At 33.0% G+C, this 14,535-nt stretch overlaps 2 protein-coding genes across 3 annotated transcripts in view; one reads left to right on the plus strand and one right to left on the minus strand.

Moving 5' to 3' along the window:
- Window positions 1-14,535, plus strand: part of LOC108741475 (E3 ubiquitin-protein ligase MYCBP2) — a 238,858-nt gene that overhangs the window by 142,780 nt on the left and 81,543 nt on the right. The gene's annotated exons all lie outside the window — the stretch shown is intronic.
- LOC108741476 overlaps window positions 1-14,535 on the minus strand; it is a 57,372-nt gene that overhangs the window by 38,001 nt on the left and 4,836 nt on the right. The window contains exon 1 of one of the 2 annotated variants that reach the window (XM_025973831.1): window positions 10,533-10,749. The exons of the other annotated variant lie outside the window; for it this stretch is intronic. Coding sequence (XP_025829616.1) covers window positions 10,533-10,616 — 84 coding nt within the window. The 5' untranslated portion in view covers window positions 10,617-10,749. Of the gene's footprint in view, window positions 1-10,532; window positions 10,750-14,535 lie in introns of those variants that run through there. 2 annotated transcript variants of the gene reach the window in all.

Below are 14,535 nucleotides of genomic sequence, written 5' to 3' on the forward strand. Positions count from 1 at the left end.
TCATATGACCCTCCTCGGACATGAAGGAATAGTTAGAGACATATTAAAGGCAGAGAAGTTAAAAGGGACAGATGTAGATTTGGGTTAGATTATTGTTCGCAATTAATTATGTTGGTTGCTCTAGTTTTCGAAAATACCTACGATGATTGGTTTAAGATAGGAAGAAGTGGAGGTGCATGTCCAACCAGTGTCTTTGGACTAAAGACCCTATGATGATAAAAAATGGTAATTATTCAATTTTTGCCACAATCCCATACCTTTTTCTGTTGTCTAATTGTCCGACTGGAAGCAATTAGAACTTTGGAAAACTGAAAAGAAACCTTTTATGTACTAATAGGCGTAACTACATAAAAACCCGAAAATGCACCGAAGGTTAGCTTAGATCAGGGATGCCCAACTTAATCAAACCCAAGATCTACTGTTTACTGTCCAGGCTCTATGCAATCTACTAATCAGTTTTTTTTTTCAAATCTTTACCACAGAATCGAGGGACATATTTTATTTTTATCCTTAAGTCAAGCTAGAACTAGATAAATGAAACATGAAATAAGTACAAGTATTTACTATTTTTTCATTTTATTAAAAGAAAAGGACAAGACGTAATTAAGGAAGTTTGTTAGTCACAGTTATGAATTTTTCTTTGCTTTTCGCCATCAACTGCCCCAAAACCCGCAATCGAATGTTGAGCATCCCTGGTGGCTTACATGATTTTTCTTCTTGATCTGAGCCACCAACATTGAAGAATTGCTCACATTTAAATTTATTAATAATTTTTTGCTGCATTACTCGCCACCTACCTAATAAACGACTTGTTTTAATAATTATATACGTTTTAATTTTCAATGAAGCATCCTGGGTCAACATATCGACAACTATTTGCAGACTGATAAACTTTACTAACCCAACCTAACCTTAATTAACCTCAAGACAAAATAAAAAAGCAACAAAGTAAAACAAGCATACAAATAATATAATCCTTGTATAAATGTACTTATATATTTTATATACAACTGCAGTGATGAATCTCTCATCAAAATTAATTCCAAACGAGTAATAATAAAGATTCTTTTGTTCATTCTGCATGCATTTCCAATATATACGAAAATACATAAGTTTAATTATTATTGCATTACTGTAACATGCGACAAGGGAAGTAGTTACATACATATAAACTGTTAATTTACTTCATTCCATTGTGTAAACAAGTCATAGTCTAGGTCGTTATCAGTTTCCTGTTTTACTTCAAAGACAAAGTTAATTTAATAACACTTTGTTGCCGTATAATTATAAAGCAAAGTGACAACAAGAATGCCACATTGGTTAGTTTACAGATCACGTAAAAAGGACAACCTTTCTGGAATTTTTTAAAAGGAATTTAAAATAAATGTTGTCTTTAACTGAGCATAAATATCGTATAAGGGGCCGTCCATGAAATACGTCACTCAGAATTAGTGATGAGCAAAACTGGTCTTAGTCTTGGTCTGGAGAAAATGCCAAAATTGCCAAGACCTAACGAATAAGACCAAGACTTAAACCAAGACCGAACGAACAATACCAAGACCAAATTCGTAAAACTAAATAAAGAATTATTACATTCGGTGGATTTCTAAGTTAAGCTATTTAAAGCAACTTTAATATATCTATTACTTTCTTGGAACAAATTATTTTTAGTATTTGAAATTTTCACTTTGCTTTACTAGATTTTAACCCTAAAAAAAAGAAACTTCACTACTGTTTGAAAAAAGGAATCTTCAAGAATACCCTCGGAGTAGTTCTTTATTCCGATATCTGATTAACACATGGTTAAAATATAGAAACAAACTAATATTTTCTCGATATTTTTTACTTCTTTCAAGTAACTTGTACTATTTTGTTCGCTAAAAGGTCAAATTATGCACTGGAGGAAGAGTAAGTTCTAAAGTTTTCATAACTCTTCAAAAGTCATGTCAAGCTCCAATGTCACAAGTGACATTATTTGGTGTAAAGCCAGATTTCCACTAGAGAAGCATCGATGAGGAACTTTTTGCTTCTGATGATATTTCTCCTTGTTATACAATGAGCCGAAACTTTTGGACAACATACGTAAACTTCTTTCAACTAAAATGATTGTAATGTTCGTAGGTTTAACAAAATTAACTTCTAAGACAGATAACAACAAATACTATTTATTTACACTATTCACTGCGCTATTTATTTCACTGCTGTCACTGTCAATTTATTTTTGGATTCACTTCTGCAACGGTCAATTTATTTCCTCCTCTCGGCGATCGTCTCTTCCTTTAAATACTCTTTTGTTTACTTTCTGGAACCTTCTGGAAACATCCGGATAGTTTATTTTTTCTTTGAACTGTTTAACTGCTTTCCCAGAGCACAGGTACGACACACACATTTACTTTACAAATATGGCGCACATGAAGAAAGGCGCCCCCGTCTAGTCGGCGAATCGATAAGCCGTTCACGCACACGTGTGCCCGATCGCACACAAACACACTCGTGCTCGCTACATAATCAATATTAGCAATACAAAAGTAGAAAACTTCCTCAATATTCTTTCGATGGTAAGCTAGCTTTAGGTTAGACTAGTTGTATCATATTCTTTGATTTCCTAGCTGGTTTTGCACAACCAACTAAAGGACGTTTATCTTGGAGATGCAAGCTACCTTGATATTGCATTTAGAAGTGTTTTTGTAGGAGCAACAATTATCGCACGCAAAGCTACTCAGAGCAAAATGTTGCATTTTCAAATGAAGATGTTTCCTAAAACAATTTTTTAGATGTCTCATTCCTACCAATTACTAAAATTCTGGTTGGCTGACAGTTCCTTCGCACCACGTAGGAGAACAAGGAGAAAGGCCCTCTTATTCAGCCTCCATTTAGGAACCGATGGAATAAGTAGATGATGGTTGAGGTGACAAAGATAAAATAGGCGAAATGAAGATAGAAGAAAGTAAAAAATTATCTGTAAAATATTACTGCCTCAGCAGTTGCTTAAGTGATTCAAAGAAACTACAGAAGAACTTGGACCATGGCAGACGGACTCAGAATCGAAATTCGTTCAATTGTCTTCTATTTGTATTTATTGAGTATGCTACAAGCTGCATATTGACATCTTGATCGAGAATCTTTCAGGAGGTACCATTTGAAAGTTCTTGTTGAAAATGATATTTCATCTTGTACACATTCATCTTCACGCCTCATCGTTAGTCACAGCTCCAATGTAAACAAACAACGCAAGCAAGGAATTGTTATTGCTTTCATCGTCGTTGTCTGCGCTGTTCTCCTCGCAGCTCGCATATACAACATAAACGTGTCCAAAGGGATGCTGACAGTAGGTCCCAGCACCGCTATCGATCGATCTCAAATCTTTTGATAGTGAATAAGTGGGTAATAAGAGATAGTCAGTGGTTCTAGTGGCACAGAAGTCAACACCAATGCTTTTATTAATTACAGTTCACAAACTAAATAAGAATTACTTTTCCGTAACTGAAAAACATTAAGGCTGAGTGTAAAAAGAGGAAACCCGAAAACACATTAATAGCTGTAGGAAGTAATCGAATTAAGCCAAATACGTGCTTACAATATTTTCTTAATTGCACACTTTCGCTGTATGTTACATATACAAAAAATAGACGAGATAGATTGGTGGGATACCTTCTTAGGCATGAAGGTCTAGTCAGAGACATATTAGAGGCGGTAACAGGAGTTAAGAGGAGTAGAGGTAGACTTAGATTAGATTACTGTTCGCAAATAGTTAAGGATGTGGGATGTTCCAGTTTTAGAGAAATAAGAAGATTAGCTTAGGATAGGAAAGAGTGGAAGTGCGTGTCCAATCAGTCTTAGCACTGATGACCTTATGATGATGATGACTATGTTGTAGTGCTATTGCAGTCATTATTAACAAAAGTGTTGTTCATATAGACATACAGTCCGCAAATGTATGCTTTGAGAGATACGAATCATTGTTTAATTTTTTTACGTTTTTGCTTCTGAAAATGGTTTGAAATATTCAATTAAATTTTCATCATCATCATAAGGTCATCAGTCCTAAGACTGGTTGGACACGTACCTCCACTCTTTCCTACCCTGAGCTAAACTTCGCATTTCCCTAAAACTAGAACAGCCCACATCCTTAACTATTTGCGAAGAGTAATCTAATCTAGGTCTACCTCTACCCCTCCTAACTCCTGTTTCTGCCTCTAATATGTCTCTGACTAGACCTTCATGCCTGAGAAGGTGTCCTACCAACCTATCTCGCCTATTTTTTATTGACTTCCATAGAGTCCTCTGTTCTCCTATTCTTTCCAATACCTCTTCATTTCTAACCTTTTCTACCCACGATATCCTCATCATCCGCCTATAACACCACATTTCGAACGCTTCTAACCTTTTCTTTTCCGCCGCTCCCACTGTCCATGTTTCGCACCCGTACAACGCCGTGCTCCAAACATACACCTTTAACAACCTTTTTCGAATTTCTAAATTAACCGTTCGCGAGCATAGAAGTGACTTCTTTTTATTAAAGGCGACACGACCCTGCGCTATCCTCTGCTTTATATCCCTACTACTCCTTCCATCCTGACTTATCTGACTTCCTGTGTATCTAAAATCAGCCACTTCTTCTAATTTTTCATCTCCTATCTTTATATTCGCTCTTTCCCTACTTCTTCCTCCCTTGCATATCAGTATTTTAGTTTTACTTTTTTTTCATACAGTACTGATCTGTCAGAACCGCTTCCGTTTTATTTAAAGCTATCTCTAGGTCCTCCTTGCTGGATGCTAATACTGCTATATCATCTGCAAATCTAAGCATACTAATCTTTTGCCCTTGCACATCTATCCCTACAGTTGTACTGTCTTTAATTTTGCGGAAGGTATATTCGTATGGTATAAAGAAGCAATTTTGTGACTAATTCGAGTTTTTCCGCATAGTTCAATTTCAAAAGCTTTTTTATGGACGCATACTCAACCCCATCATAATTAGAAGAGAATTATGCATCCGAAAATTGGCAGACAATGCAGATGTTTTCATACATCGTTAAATTTGCGCTTTATTTTTCTCTGTGTCAAAAGAACCTCACGTGCTCTCGTTATAGGTCCATACAAATCTACTTAAAGCTGCATGTGCAACTGGGCGGATCGGTTGAAGTAGGGACTGTAATTTAAGTTTGTAATTCACCGCTGACGCTCTCATGAGTCAGGTTACTTAGAAAATTGCGATACGTGAGCATATCACCGATATACATATCAGATGCTGACTGAACTAAAGCACTCCTATATAAATGTGTTAGGCCTGATGGTTTGTTGGTGTTAACAAACTATTGCAACATGTGTAAATATGATTTACGATGAGCATGTTTACGCTATATAATACTTCATTGGATATGAAAATGGGAAATTCTTTTTGTAATGTGCAAAATAAAAATAAACCTAGCTTCTGCATATATAAAGTACGAATACGTAGATGTATATATGTATTTGTATATTAGTTTATTTTTCGCTTCTGCAGGTGTATTAGGTTCAATACCCTCGTATGTAGTAAAGATTTTGCTATTGAAGAAAATCAATTAAAGAAGAATCGATAAGCGACGTCATATCGTCACCATCAAAATAGTTACAGCCCTAAAACTGATTGAATGCGTATCTCAACTTCTTGCTATCCTGAGCTAACCTTCGCAATTATCGAAAACTAGTGCAGTCTACATCTACATTTTTGTACATCTCTGACTATTTCTAAACACTAATCTAAACCTACTATCTGTCCTGATTCTGTTTCCCTTCCATGAATGCCTTCCAATTTTTTAACTGAAGAGATCTCAAACAAATCTAAACTCCTTGGAAATTGATAATCTAAAATATTGGATCGATATTGTTTTCCTGGTTCGATGTCATGGTCTATGGAATTTTGAAGTTCAAATTGATATCAGCAGCACTTACCGTACCTTTAGCAACGAACTACGAAATTCTATGAATTACGACAAAAGAGCCCGCAAAACAATATCGAATTCTTAGAAAACGATTCGAAAAACTTTACTTATTAGATGAACCCAAAGCTAAGAAACTATGGATTCCAATTCTTTCTCCTATTGCAATGTGCAAAAGATCACAAACAAAATAGTGTTATAAATATTTTGATATAAAATAATTAATGTTAATTTTATAGGAATATAATTATTTGCAACTCTATTTTGGCTTTGATCTTTCAAGCTAAATAAACTATTTTGACATCAGTGTCTTTTTCCAATTAAAACGATTGTCAAAGGCAAAAAAGGAAACATGTAGAAGATTATTTGATATTGATATGGTGCAACCATCACTATTAGTCTAGAAGAACTCCAATACATATAATTGAAGCATTCGAATTCCACTTCACATAACCCAAAACGGATTGATTAATGCAAAACTATTATACAGAGCGTTTTTGTTTAATGATGCGGAAATGTCTATTACATTGTCTAAATCGAGAACTTCTGAGGTTTTTTCTCGGTGAACACAGAACATAATTGTTAAATTACTTAGGTACTCATCACAATTCCACTTCTTGGGAGAGAGGTGGTGAAAAATTTTAGATACGTAATATCGTACGTACTCTAAGGGAACTTAAAATTTACAACTTGATACATGCAAAAATTAAGCTGGCTGCGTCCCTAATAATAAGACCCTCTTGACAATTTTGAAGATAAAAATGGAGCTGTGACAATGTCCTACATTCAATTCTTAAAGATGCAGTCTTACCGTAAATACCTCATTATGTTAAAATTTTTCGTACCAATGAATATCGAATCCAAACTCGTCGTGCCCAATATGGAGACCTGTGAATTTCTTAGGTTGTAATTTATGTATCTAGTTGTAAACAAACTTCATTACGGTCAATAATATGTACATATAAATTATAATCCATATATTCTGTAAAATTAAATTTAAATTTCTGAAGACCTAATTGACAGTAGTCTAAATGGCTCTAAATAAGAAAAGCGGACAGACAGACACACGACTGATCCTAGGTTCAGTTTTTCATTCGGACGTACGGCACCTTAAACCAAGAACCAACATAATATTGTATTTAAAAAAAAAACATGTTCTCTTATACATTCAAACTGCAATTATAATATTTTTTTGTTGAATGATTTACCACGTTGTGTTCAGACCATAGACATCTTATTGATTTTCTTGTAATCTATAAGTAAAGAATTTTTTTCAAAATTTTAGGTTCAGTAATTTCGGAATTGTCATATATATCTATTCTTAAATAACTTTAAAACTATTTATTTTAAAATTATAAAAGAATATATTTGAAACCCTTACAACAAGCTCTTTCATTTGATATGTCACACGGCACAGTTTGAAAAACTTTTTTTTTTTAATTTCGTATTGGCCCCCCAAAAAAGTATACCATGTTCAAAATTATTTTTTTTACGTTATGCATTTGTGCTTGCGTCACAGAAATTCATATGTGTACTAAATTTCAACTGAATTGATGTAGTAGATTCGGAGCAAACTGACTCTGTGACAGACGGACAGACACACACGAGTGTTCCTGTAAGGCTTTCGTTTTTCATTCGGACGTACGGAACCCTAAAAAAATACATCATTTTTCTTTTGTGGTAAGATGCTCTAAAATTATCATCTCTGGATGTTGCTCCTTGCCAAGTTATTTGATAAATTCGATTAACTTCAAGTTGAGATGCTTTACATATACAGTTCGGTTTTAGAGCGGCAAAGGATAAATAATAGCCTTGGTAACCACGTAACCAATTTTAATTACTGCAGTGATTGTCAACGTTTATTTTTTTTTTTATAGGGTTCGGTATAGATTACGGCGTCGACGCTAATGTTAAATTATTTACGCTCAATTTTTCTTTCGTATTTTGCAAGAAAGAAGGTACAACAGGAAATTAAATATTGTGGCGAATTACGCCTTTATGCTATAAAAGATAATAATGATAGCAGGCACCTACAGGTTTCCACGTGAGTCTCATTCTTATATTATTCTCATGCCTTTGGTAATTGTGTAGATGTTCTGTACTTATGTACCTGTAGATATATTAGATATTTACAACATGGGTTTACTGATTGCCTCAATTATAAATCTGCTCTTTGCAGTACAGGAAAAAGGAAATTATAACATTTTTTACCAAGGGAACTATTATTTCCTTTAGAGCGTCAGTAGGTTCTTTTAATTTTATTAATATCTAGGAATTTTGCTTTTATTTTTCTTTGTATGCCATTTATGTAAATTCCGTTGGCTTAATATTTGAAATAATTTGCTAACAATAAGTTACAACAGAGTAAGTTAAACGAAGAAGTCGTCATGTTTGAATAAAATTAATGTTAATTACCAGAAATGCAATCTAATCCAAACCTAATATTAGGTTATTTACCCAATATTCAGTTTATCTGTTTGTAAACAATTATAATTTTGGAATTAAACTGTCTTCAAATACCTTGACTTATCCTAGTATAGGCAGTATATTGCCATCTAGTGGGGTTTTGCTACTAACGAAGTACTTCATGCTTTAAACAAGACCTTATAAAGGAAAACTTATATACATATTAGGCACGCAAACATTTTTAATAAGCATAAGTTAATAAGTTATAATAAGTTATTAGAGACTCCCTTTAACTGAGGATGATACCTTGGTTAGGTTAGGTTAGGTTACTTCGTTAGACCGCTTGGATTTACGTAGTGGTCTCTTGAATCTACTTATAAGTATCCACTATACATCTTAAAATACTGACTATATATAATGTTAAATACAGACCGTTTTGTTTTAAATGCTGACGATTTAATATCATTACTGAACAAAGAGTACTTACTGAGCGTTAAATTTAAATAATGGCCCTCCATATTTAAAAACTAACGTTTACTATTCAAGTACTAACGAAAAAGTATAACAAAACTTTAACCCAACCTTAGAAACTTAATTAAATATAATAATTACACGCATAACAGGTTGCTTTAAAAATCAACGTAACAATAGCAATGTCTCCAAAATGTGTTAAATAAGATTGTTTGTAGTTTAAAATATTTTAAGCAAGCAGATGGTAGGTTACAAAATAAAATAATCACGGTGTGCTGGAGTCGAACTTTAAAAATTCTTTATTACGCCTTTTGAATATTTAATAATGTCACATTTAATCCTTGCGTTCTTGTTTGCTTTCTAAATCTATTAGTTAACAATCTGATGGCCTGAGGTTCTCGGCAATCAGATATGGGGCCGAAAAAGCTTAAAAGACTTATCAGATTTTACATGAGTGGTAAACAATGAGGGTCCTTTTTCGACAGTCGTTAGGCCACCGGAAGTTAGCTTTCTACTAAACAATAATAAACTAATATGTATTCCTACAGCATAATTCGTAGCGAAATTAACGGAAACGAGGAATTTCTTAATGTTTACCGGATACAGTACCGGTTGTGGTAAATAAATATGTACGCAAACAGTAGTTAAGTAGTGTTTAGCTCTGTTACCATTATGGAAGTTGTCAAATGTGATTTAAGACATCTATGTATACACTAGCGGCGAGTTGAGAACCGAGCATAGGTTTTTTATTACATGCAGTCATCAAACTGTATTGCATCATCCATTGAAAAATACGAAGTGCTACAGGAAAATTCGTACAAATATTAAAGATATTTCACCTTTTACTGTAAATAATAAATTCGTCCAATAAATGTAATTTAAAACTTTAGGGGATGTTACCCTTTGTTTGAAATTTCGTTTAATTTAGGATAGTTTTCGGAAAAGCAGGAGATATTTTCAGATAGACTTGGTTGATAAAATATATTCCACAGCTTCACTAAATTATGCGTTTTCGCTCGTGCGACATTAAAGGTCATCAGTCCTAAAACTGGTTGAACACGCACCTCGACTCTTTCCTATCCTGCGCTAATCTTCGCATTTCCCTAAAGCTAGAGTAACCCATATCCTTAACTATTTGCGAACAGTAATCTAATCTAGGTCTACCTCTACCCCTCCTAACTCCTGTTTCTGCCTCTAATATGTCTCTGACTAGCCGCTTCATGCCTGAGAAGTTGTACTACCAACCATAGAGTCCTCTGTTCTGTTCTCATATTCTTTCTAATAGCTGTTCATTTTTAACCTTCTCTATCCACGGTATTCCCATCATTCGCCTGTAACACCACATTTTAAGCGCTTCTAACCTCATCTTTTCCGCTGCGCTTACATACAGCGCCGCACTCCAAACATACACCTTTAACAATCTTTTTCGAATTTCTAAATTAACCGTTCGCGAGCATAGAAGTGACTTCTTTTAATTGAAAGCGACTCAGCCCTGCGTTATCCTCTGTTTTATATCCTTACTACTCCTTCCTTCGTGACTTATCTGACTTAGATACCTAAAATCTAAATTCTAATCTTTCGTCTCCTGTCTTTATATTCGCTCTTTTCCTACTTTTTCTTCACTCGTATACCAGCATTTTTGTTTTACTTTATGCAATACTGTTTTATCAATACCGTTTCCATTTTATTTAAGGATATCTCTAATTCCTCTTTGCTTCCCTTCCTAATACTTACTTCTCTATGCTGTTGTTCAAGTTCTGTAATTGCCTGTTGCTCTTTTGACAAACTATGTATCGCTCTTCTATCTCTGTGTCTCATCCCTACATTTTAAGTAGGGACCATTCCGGTATTACGTAAGCACTATAGGGGGTCGGGGGTCCTTGTTTTGCTTATTTTTGATGACATGGAAGATGGGGGTGCCTGGATGGAGATTACGTCAACAGTATTTATGTTTATACTTTTTCGGATTTTCTTCAAAATTTAGTCGATTTCGGTTTGAACAGATATTGCAGTACCACTTATCTCTGCTTGAAAACAAACGCATTTTCAGGGACATAAAAAATACCTACAAGTAAATGGGTAATTTCTATGTTCGGTGCCTGTATAATTATTAACGACTAATAACGAACAAGATTATTAGATCCTAGCACTTTTTATGGTAAAATCATTCGTTTTTTATAAAATGTTTGTTTATGCCTTGTTAATCTAGTGTTAGTATACATTTAATAATGTAACTTTAAAAACTAACTAGTGTTTATAGTATCACTTGTTATATCGTACATGTTGCTGCTTACCTAATGTAACGTTTGCTTACATTCAACTGCTTCTACATGATGTAAATGGATAAATAAATTAGACTTAAAAAAATAAATAAATTTACCGATATTCTTACTCTACAGTATACACGTCCCTCGGTATCATTCGTACTACGATAATCTTCTTCAGTGTTTTTGAATTATCTGTAGGTACATACAGTCACAATAAGGCATAATAATTATTGTGGATTTACTAGTGTCTTAATTGTGTGGCAATATATAACATGGTAAATGTCTAGATGATGGCCCCCACCCCCGAAGGGGATCGAAAGAGAGTGGTCACCTGAGTAAAACCCCATCAATATTTACAGCGGTTTCACCCACATAAAAATTTATGGGGGTTGAAAGTTGATTATTTTGACAATTTTCATACACTATAATTCAAATAAAATTCAATAAAATAATTATTTTCAAGCGGGTGGAGGTGGGGGATCGAAAGAGGGTGGTCATTTGAACAAAACCCGATAACCTAACCTACCCTGTTGATAAAGATATTTGAATAACGTTTTATATAACTTTCTCAATATTTTTATGTATTTTTCATTAGTTTTACCTTTGAATATTGTTTAAGAATGACTATATAAATATTTACATGCCTAGAAATGTATAAAAATTGGCATATTTATTAACTTTGAACCCCCATAACTTTTTATGGGGGTCAGACCGCCACGAACTTTTTATAGTACAGTGGTGAGGGGGACCTCCTCTTTCGATCCCCCGAAGGGGGGTGGGGGCCATCATCTAGACATTTACCTATAACATTTGTTCTTTGAGTCATTCGCCAATTATTATCTAAAATTTAGGTCAATGGTTTTTATCCAAAAGAATTCTGAGTAAACAACCACCAAATACTGGACTATATTAGCTAACAGAGCATTACTAAATTTAAATGTAATTAAACTCACAAAAGTTTTTTTTTTCGTAAAACGTAAAAACAATTAACGTCTACAATAAGGGGAAAGTTGTTAAGTATGTTATCTTTAGCAACTGTAGGTAGAATAAAGATTGAGATTGTTAGCGAAAGTTACACTAATTTAGGGAAAGTAAATTGTGAGTTCAAGAAATGACCTTCTCTTTATGCATGAATTGCAATCTAACAATGCCAATTAGAATAAAATGGAATAATTATTCGAAACAAAGAAAAAACACAATAAACAAATATAATTAGTAAAAGAACAAATTGCACAGATTGTGCATTGAGAATTCTCTCAACACTATTTTTTTTTTAATCAGCACCTTTTTTGTAAACATGTTGTTTGTTGTTTCTGTTACAATAAACGAACCTGAAAGATGAAATGTTATCTGAAGCTCAGTTTTTTTTGTTTTGTATGGTAGCAATTTTTTAATATACCTAATAAGAAAATTCATTATAAAATTCTACAAATAAAATTGTTAAAGATAATAGATCACTTGTTACTAAATAAGTAATTCAAAAAAATTAAATATGCACTAATATAGATTTTGAATATTGGCATAGTTCAGTGATTCCGCGGCGCCGCGAAATATTCGATTAAACACTTTGGCAATTTTCTTGGAATTTCCAATTCTCGAACTTTTGCGTCAACAATCGTGTATGGCGATATCTAACCACATGGTGGTTGTCTACTCTCGATTTTACTGAAACAGTTGCAATTTGGCATTTTATAGGTATTATCCCAAGGAAAATAACAAGTATCTGTTTTTAATTTTTCGCTCTTAAATATGTAATCGCTTTTGAAAAGGAAAATTTTCCAATTTTTCAAGAAAGTCAAAAATTTAGAAAAAATCTTATTTATCTATTAAGGGCGCCAATCTTCCGATCAGTTAATATTTATTTTGGGTTTTTATCAAACCTAAATAAACTTTTTCAACTTATTATAAATTGGAAAATACCGGAATTAATACAATAGAGGAAAAGATGAAATCTAAATCAATTCATTTGATAATCGTGGGATAATCGGACACCTACATAGCCTAATGTATGGAATTCTATTTTAAAATGTTTCTGACGACATGGGAGTGTCTCTCGTCTGTAACATTCAATTTTAACTGACAACAGACGTTTTGTGTTAAAGGGAAGTCTGGTAAATCACATTAGTCAAACTAAAAATACGTAGGTAACTCGTTAATAATCCAATTAATTGGCTGATTTGCTCTTATTTCATAAAAAAGTAACATTCGGTAATTATTTATAGAAAGGCAAGGACAATATTATTTTTTTATAAGTTTAACACCTACCACCTATTAAAATTTAGTGATGATGAGATTGTATATTTTTTTTTGAATATCCATGTAGATAAAATATAAATGGTACCTACGTGTAATTTTGCATTATCTAATTTCTATTGCTTTTAAGTTTTAAGTACCTACATGCTTTCTTCCAAGTTAATTAAATAGAAAGTTCAACGAAGACTGTCGAAATGACTTTTTAGAAAAAGCTATACTTGCTGGTATAATTCACCTTTCAATCATATGTAATTGGTCATTACTCGGTTTGATAGTCACGTATATATACTTAAAGCGACCTCCATACTGTTCTAGATTATTCATTATGTGTGTATTAGCTGTTACTTGTTCAGATAATGAATGAAGAATCAGAGCCAATCTGAGTAAAAAGATTTTTATTATTCTAAATGGAATAAGCCTATGTTTCGCCCTAAATTAGACGCTTCATCAAGATAGTTACAGAATATTAAGTACTAAGTAATTACTACTCTATAAATTATCGTAGAATGCAGAAGTAAGTAAGTAATTTTATAACACCGATATATGTTAATTAAACAATACAGTAAAGCAGAATACAAATATAAATAAAATAAATAATGGTAATAATTACGTACAACTAATTAAAAAAGAGTTGTTAGTTTTAATGTAGGTATTAAAAGCCTTTTTGTAAGTACACATACTCTCATTGACTCTGATTCTTCATTAATTTTAAAAAAAAAATAATAGTGGGTGCTCCATGTACAGTATCCTACTACATACGATATAAATAATAGAACATAAAAATATTTCCACTAGAAATCATTAAACTTATGTATACCTTCAGTAAATAGAAACTTATTAGCTTTCAGAAATTATTTATGTTTCCACCGGTTCAAACAGTAATCATTGATTAATTATTCATTTCATATTTAATTATAGATATTATTTACTGTAAATGGAAATCGCAAATAGGTTGTGCAAAATAAGAGTCCAAAGGCCTAGTGAAAGTTAATTGCCATGGTATTGAATAGATTAAATAGAAATGTGACTATAGATACATACATCTATATTATCTAAAAAAAAAAACATTTAATTATACCTTTAGATGCTGGGTACACCTGGAAATTCAAGTGATTAACAAATACAAAATTATCTGTACGTATTTCGTTGAGTATTTACAGGCTTTCATGGCAGGCATATATTTAAAACGGAATACTTTTTCAGTTAATCGAAACAAG

Source organism: Agrilus planipennis, unplaced genomic scaffold, assembly GCF_000699045.2.
Source record: "Agrilus planipennis isolate EAB-ADULT unplaced genomic scaffold, Apla_2.0 scaffold204, whole genome shotgun sequence".
Lineage (NCBI taxonomy): Eukaryota > Metazoa > Arthropoda > Insecta > Coleoptera > Buprestidae > Agrilus > Agrilus planipennis.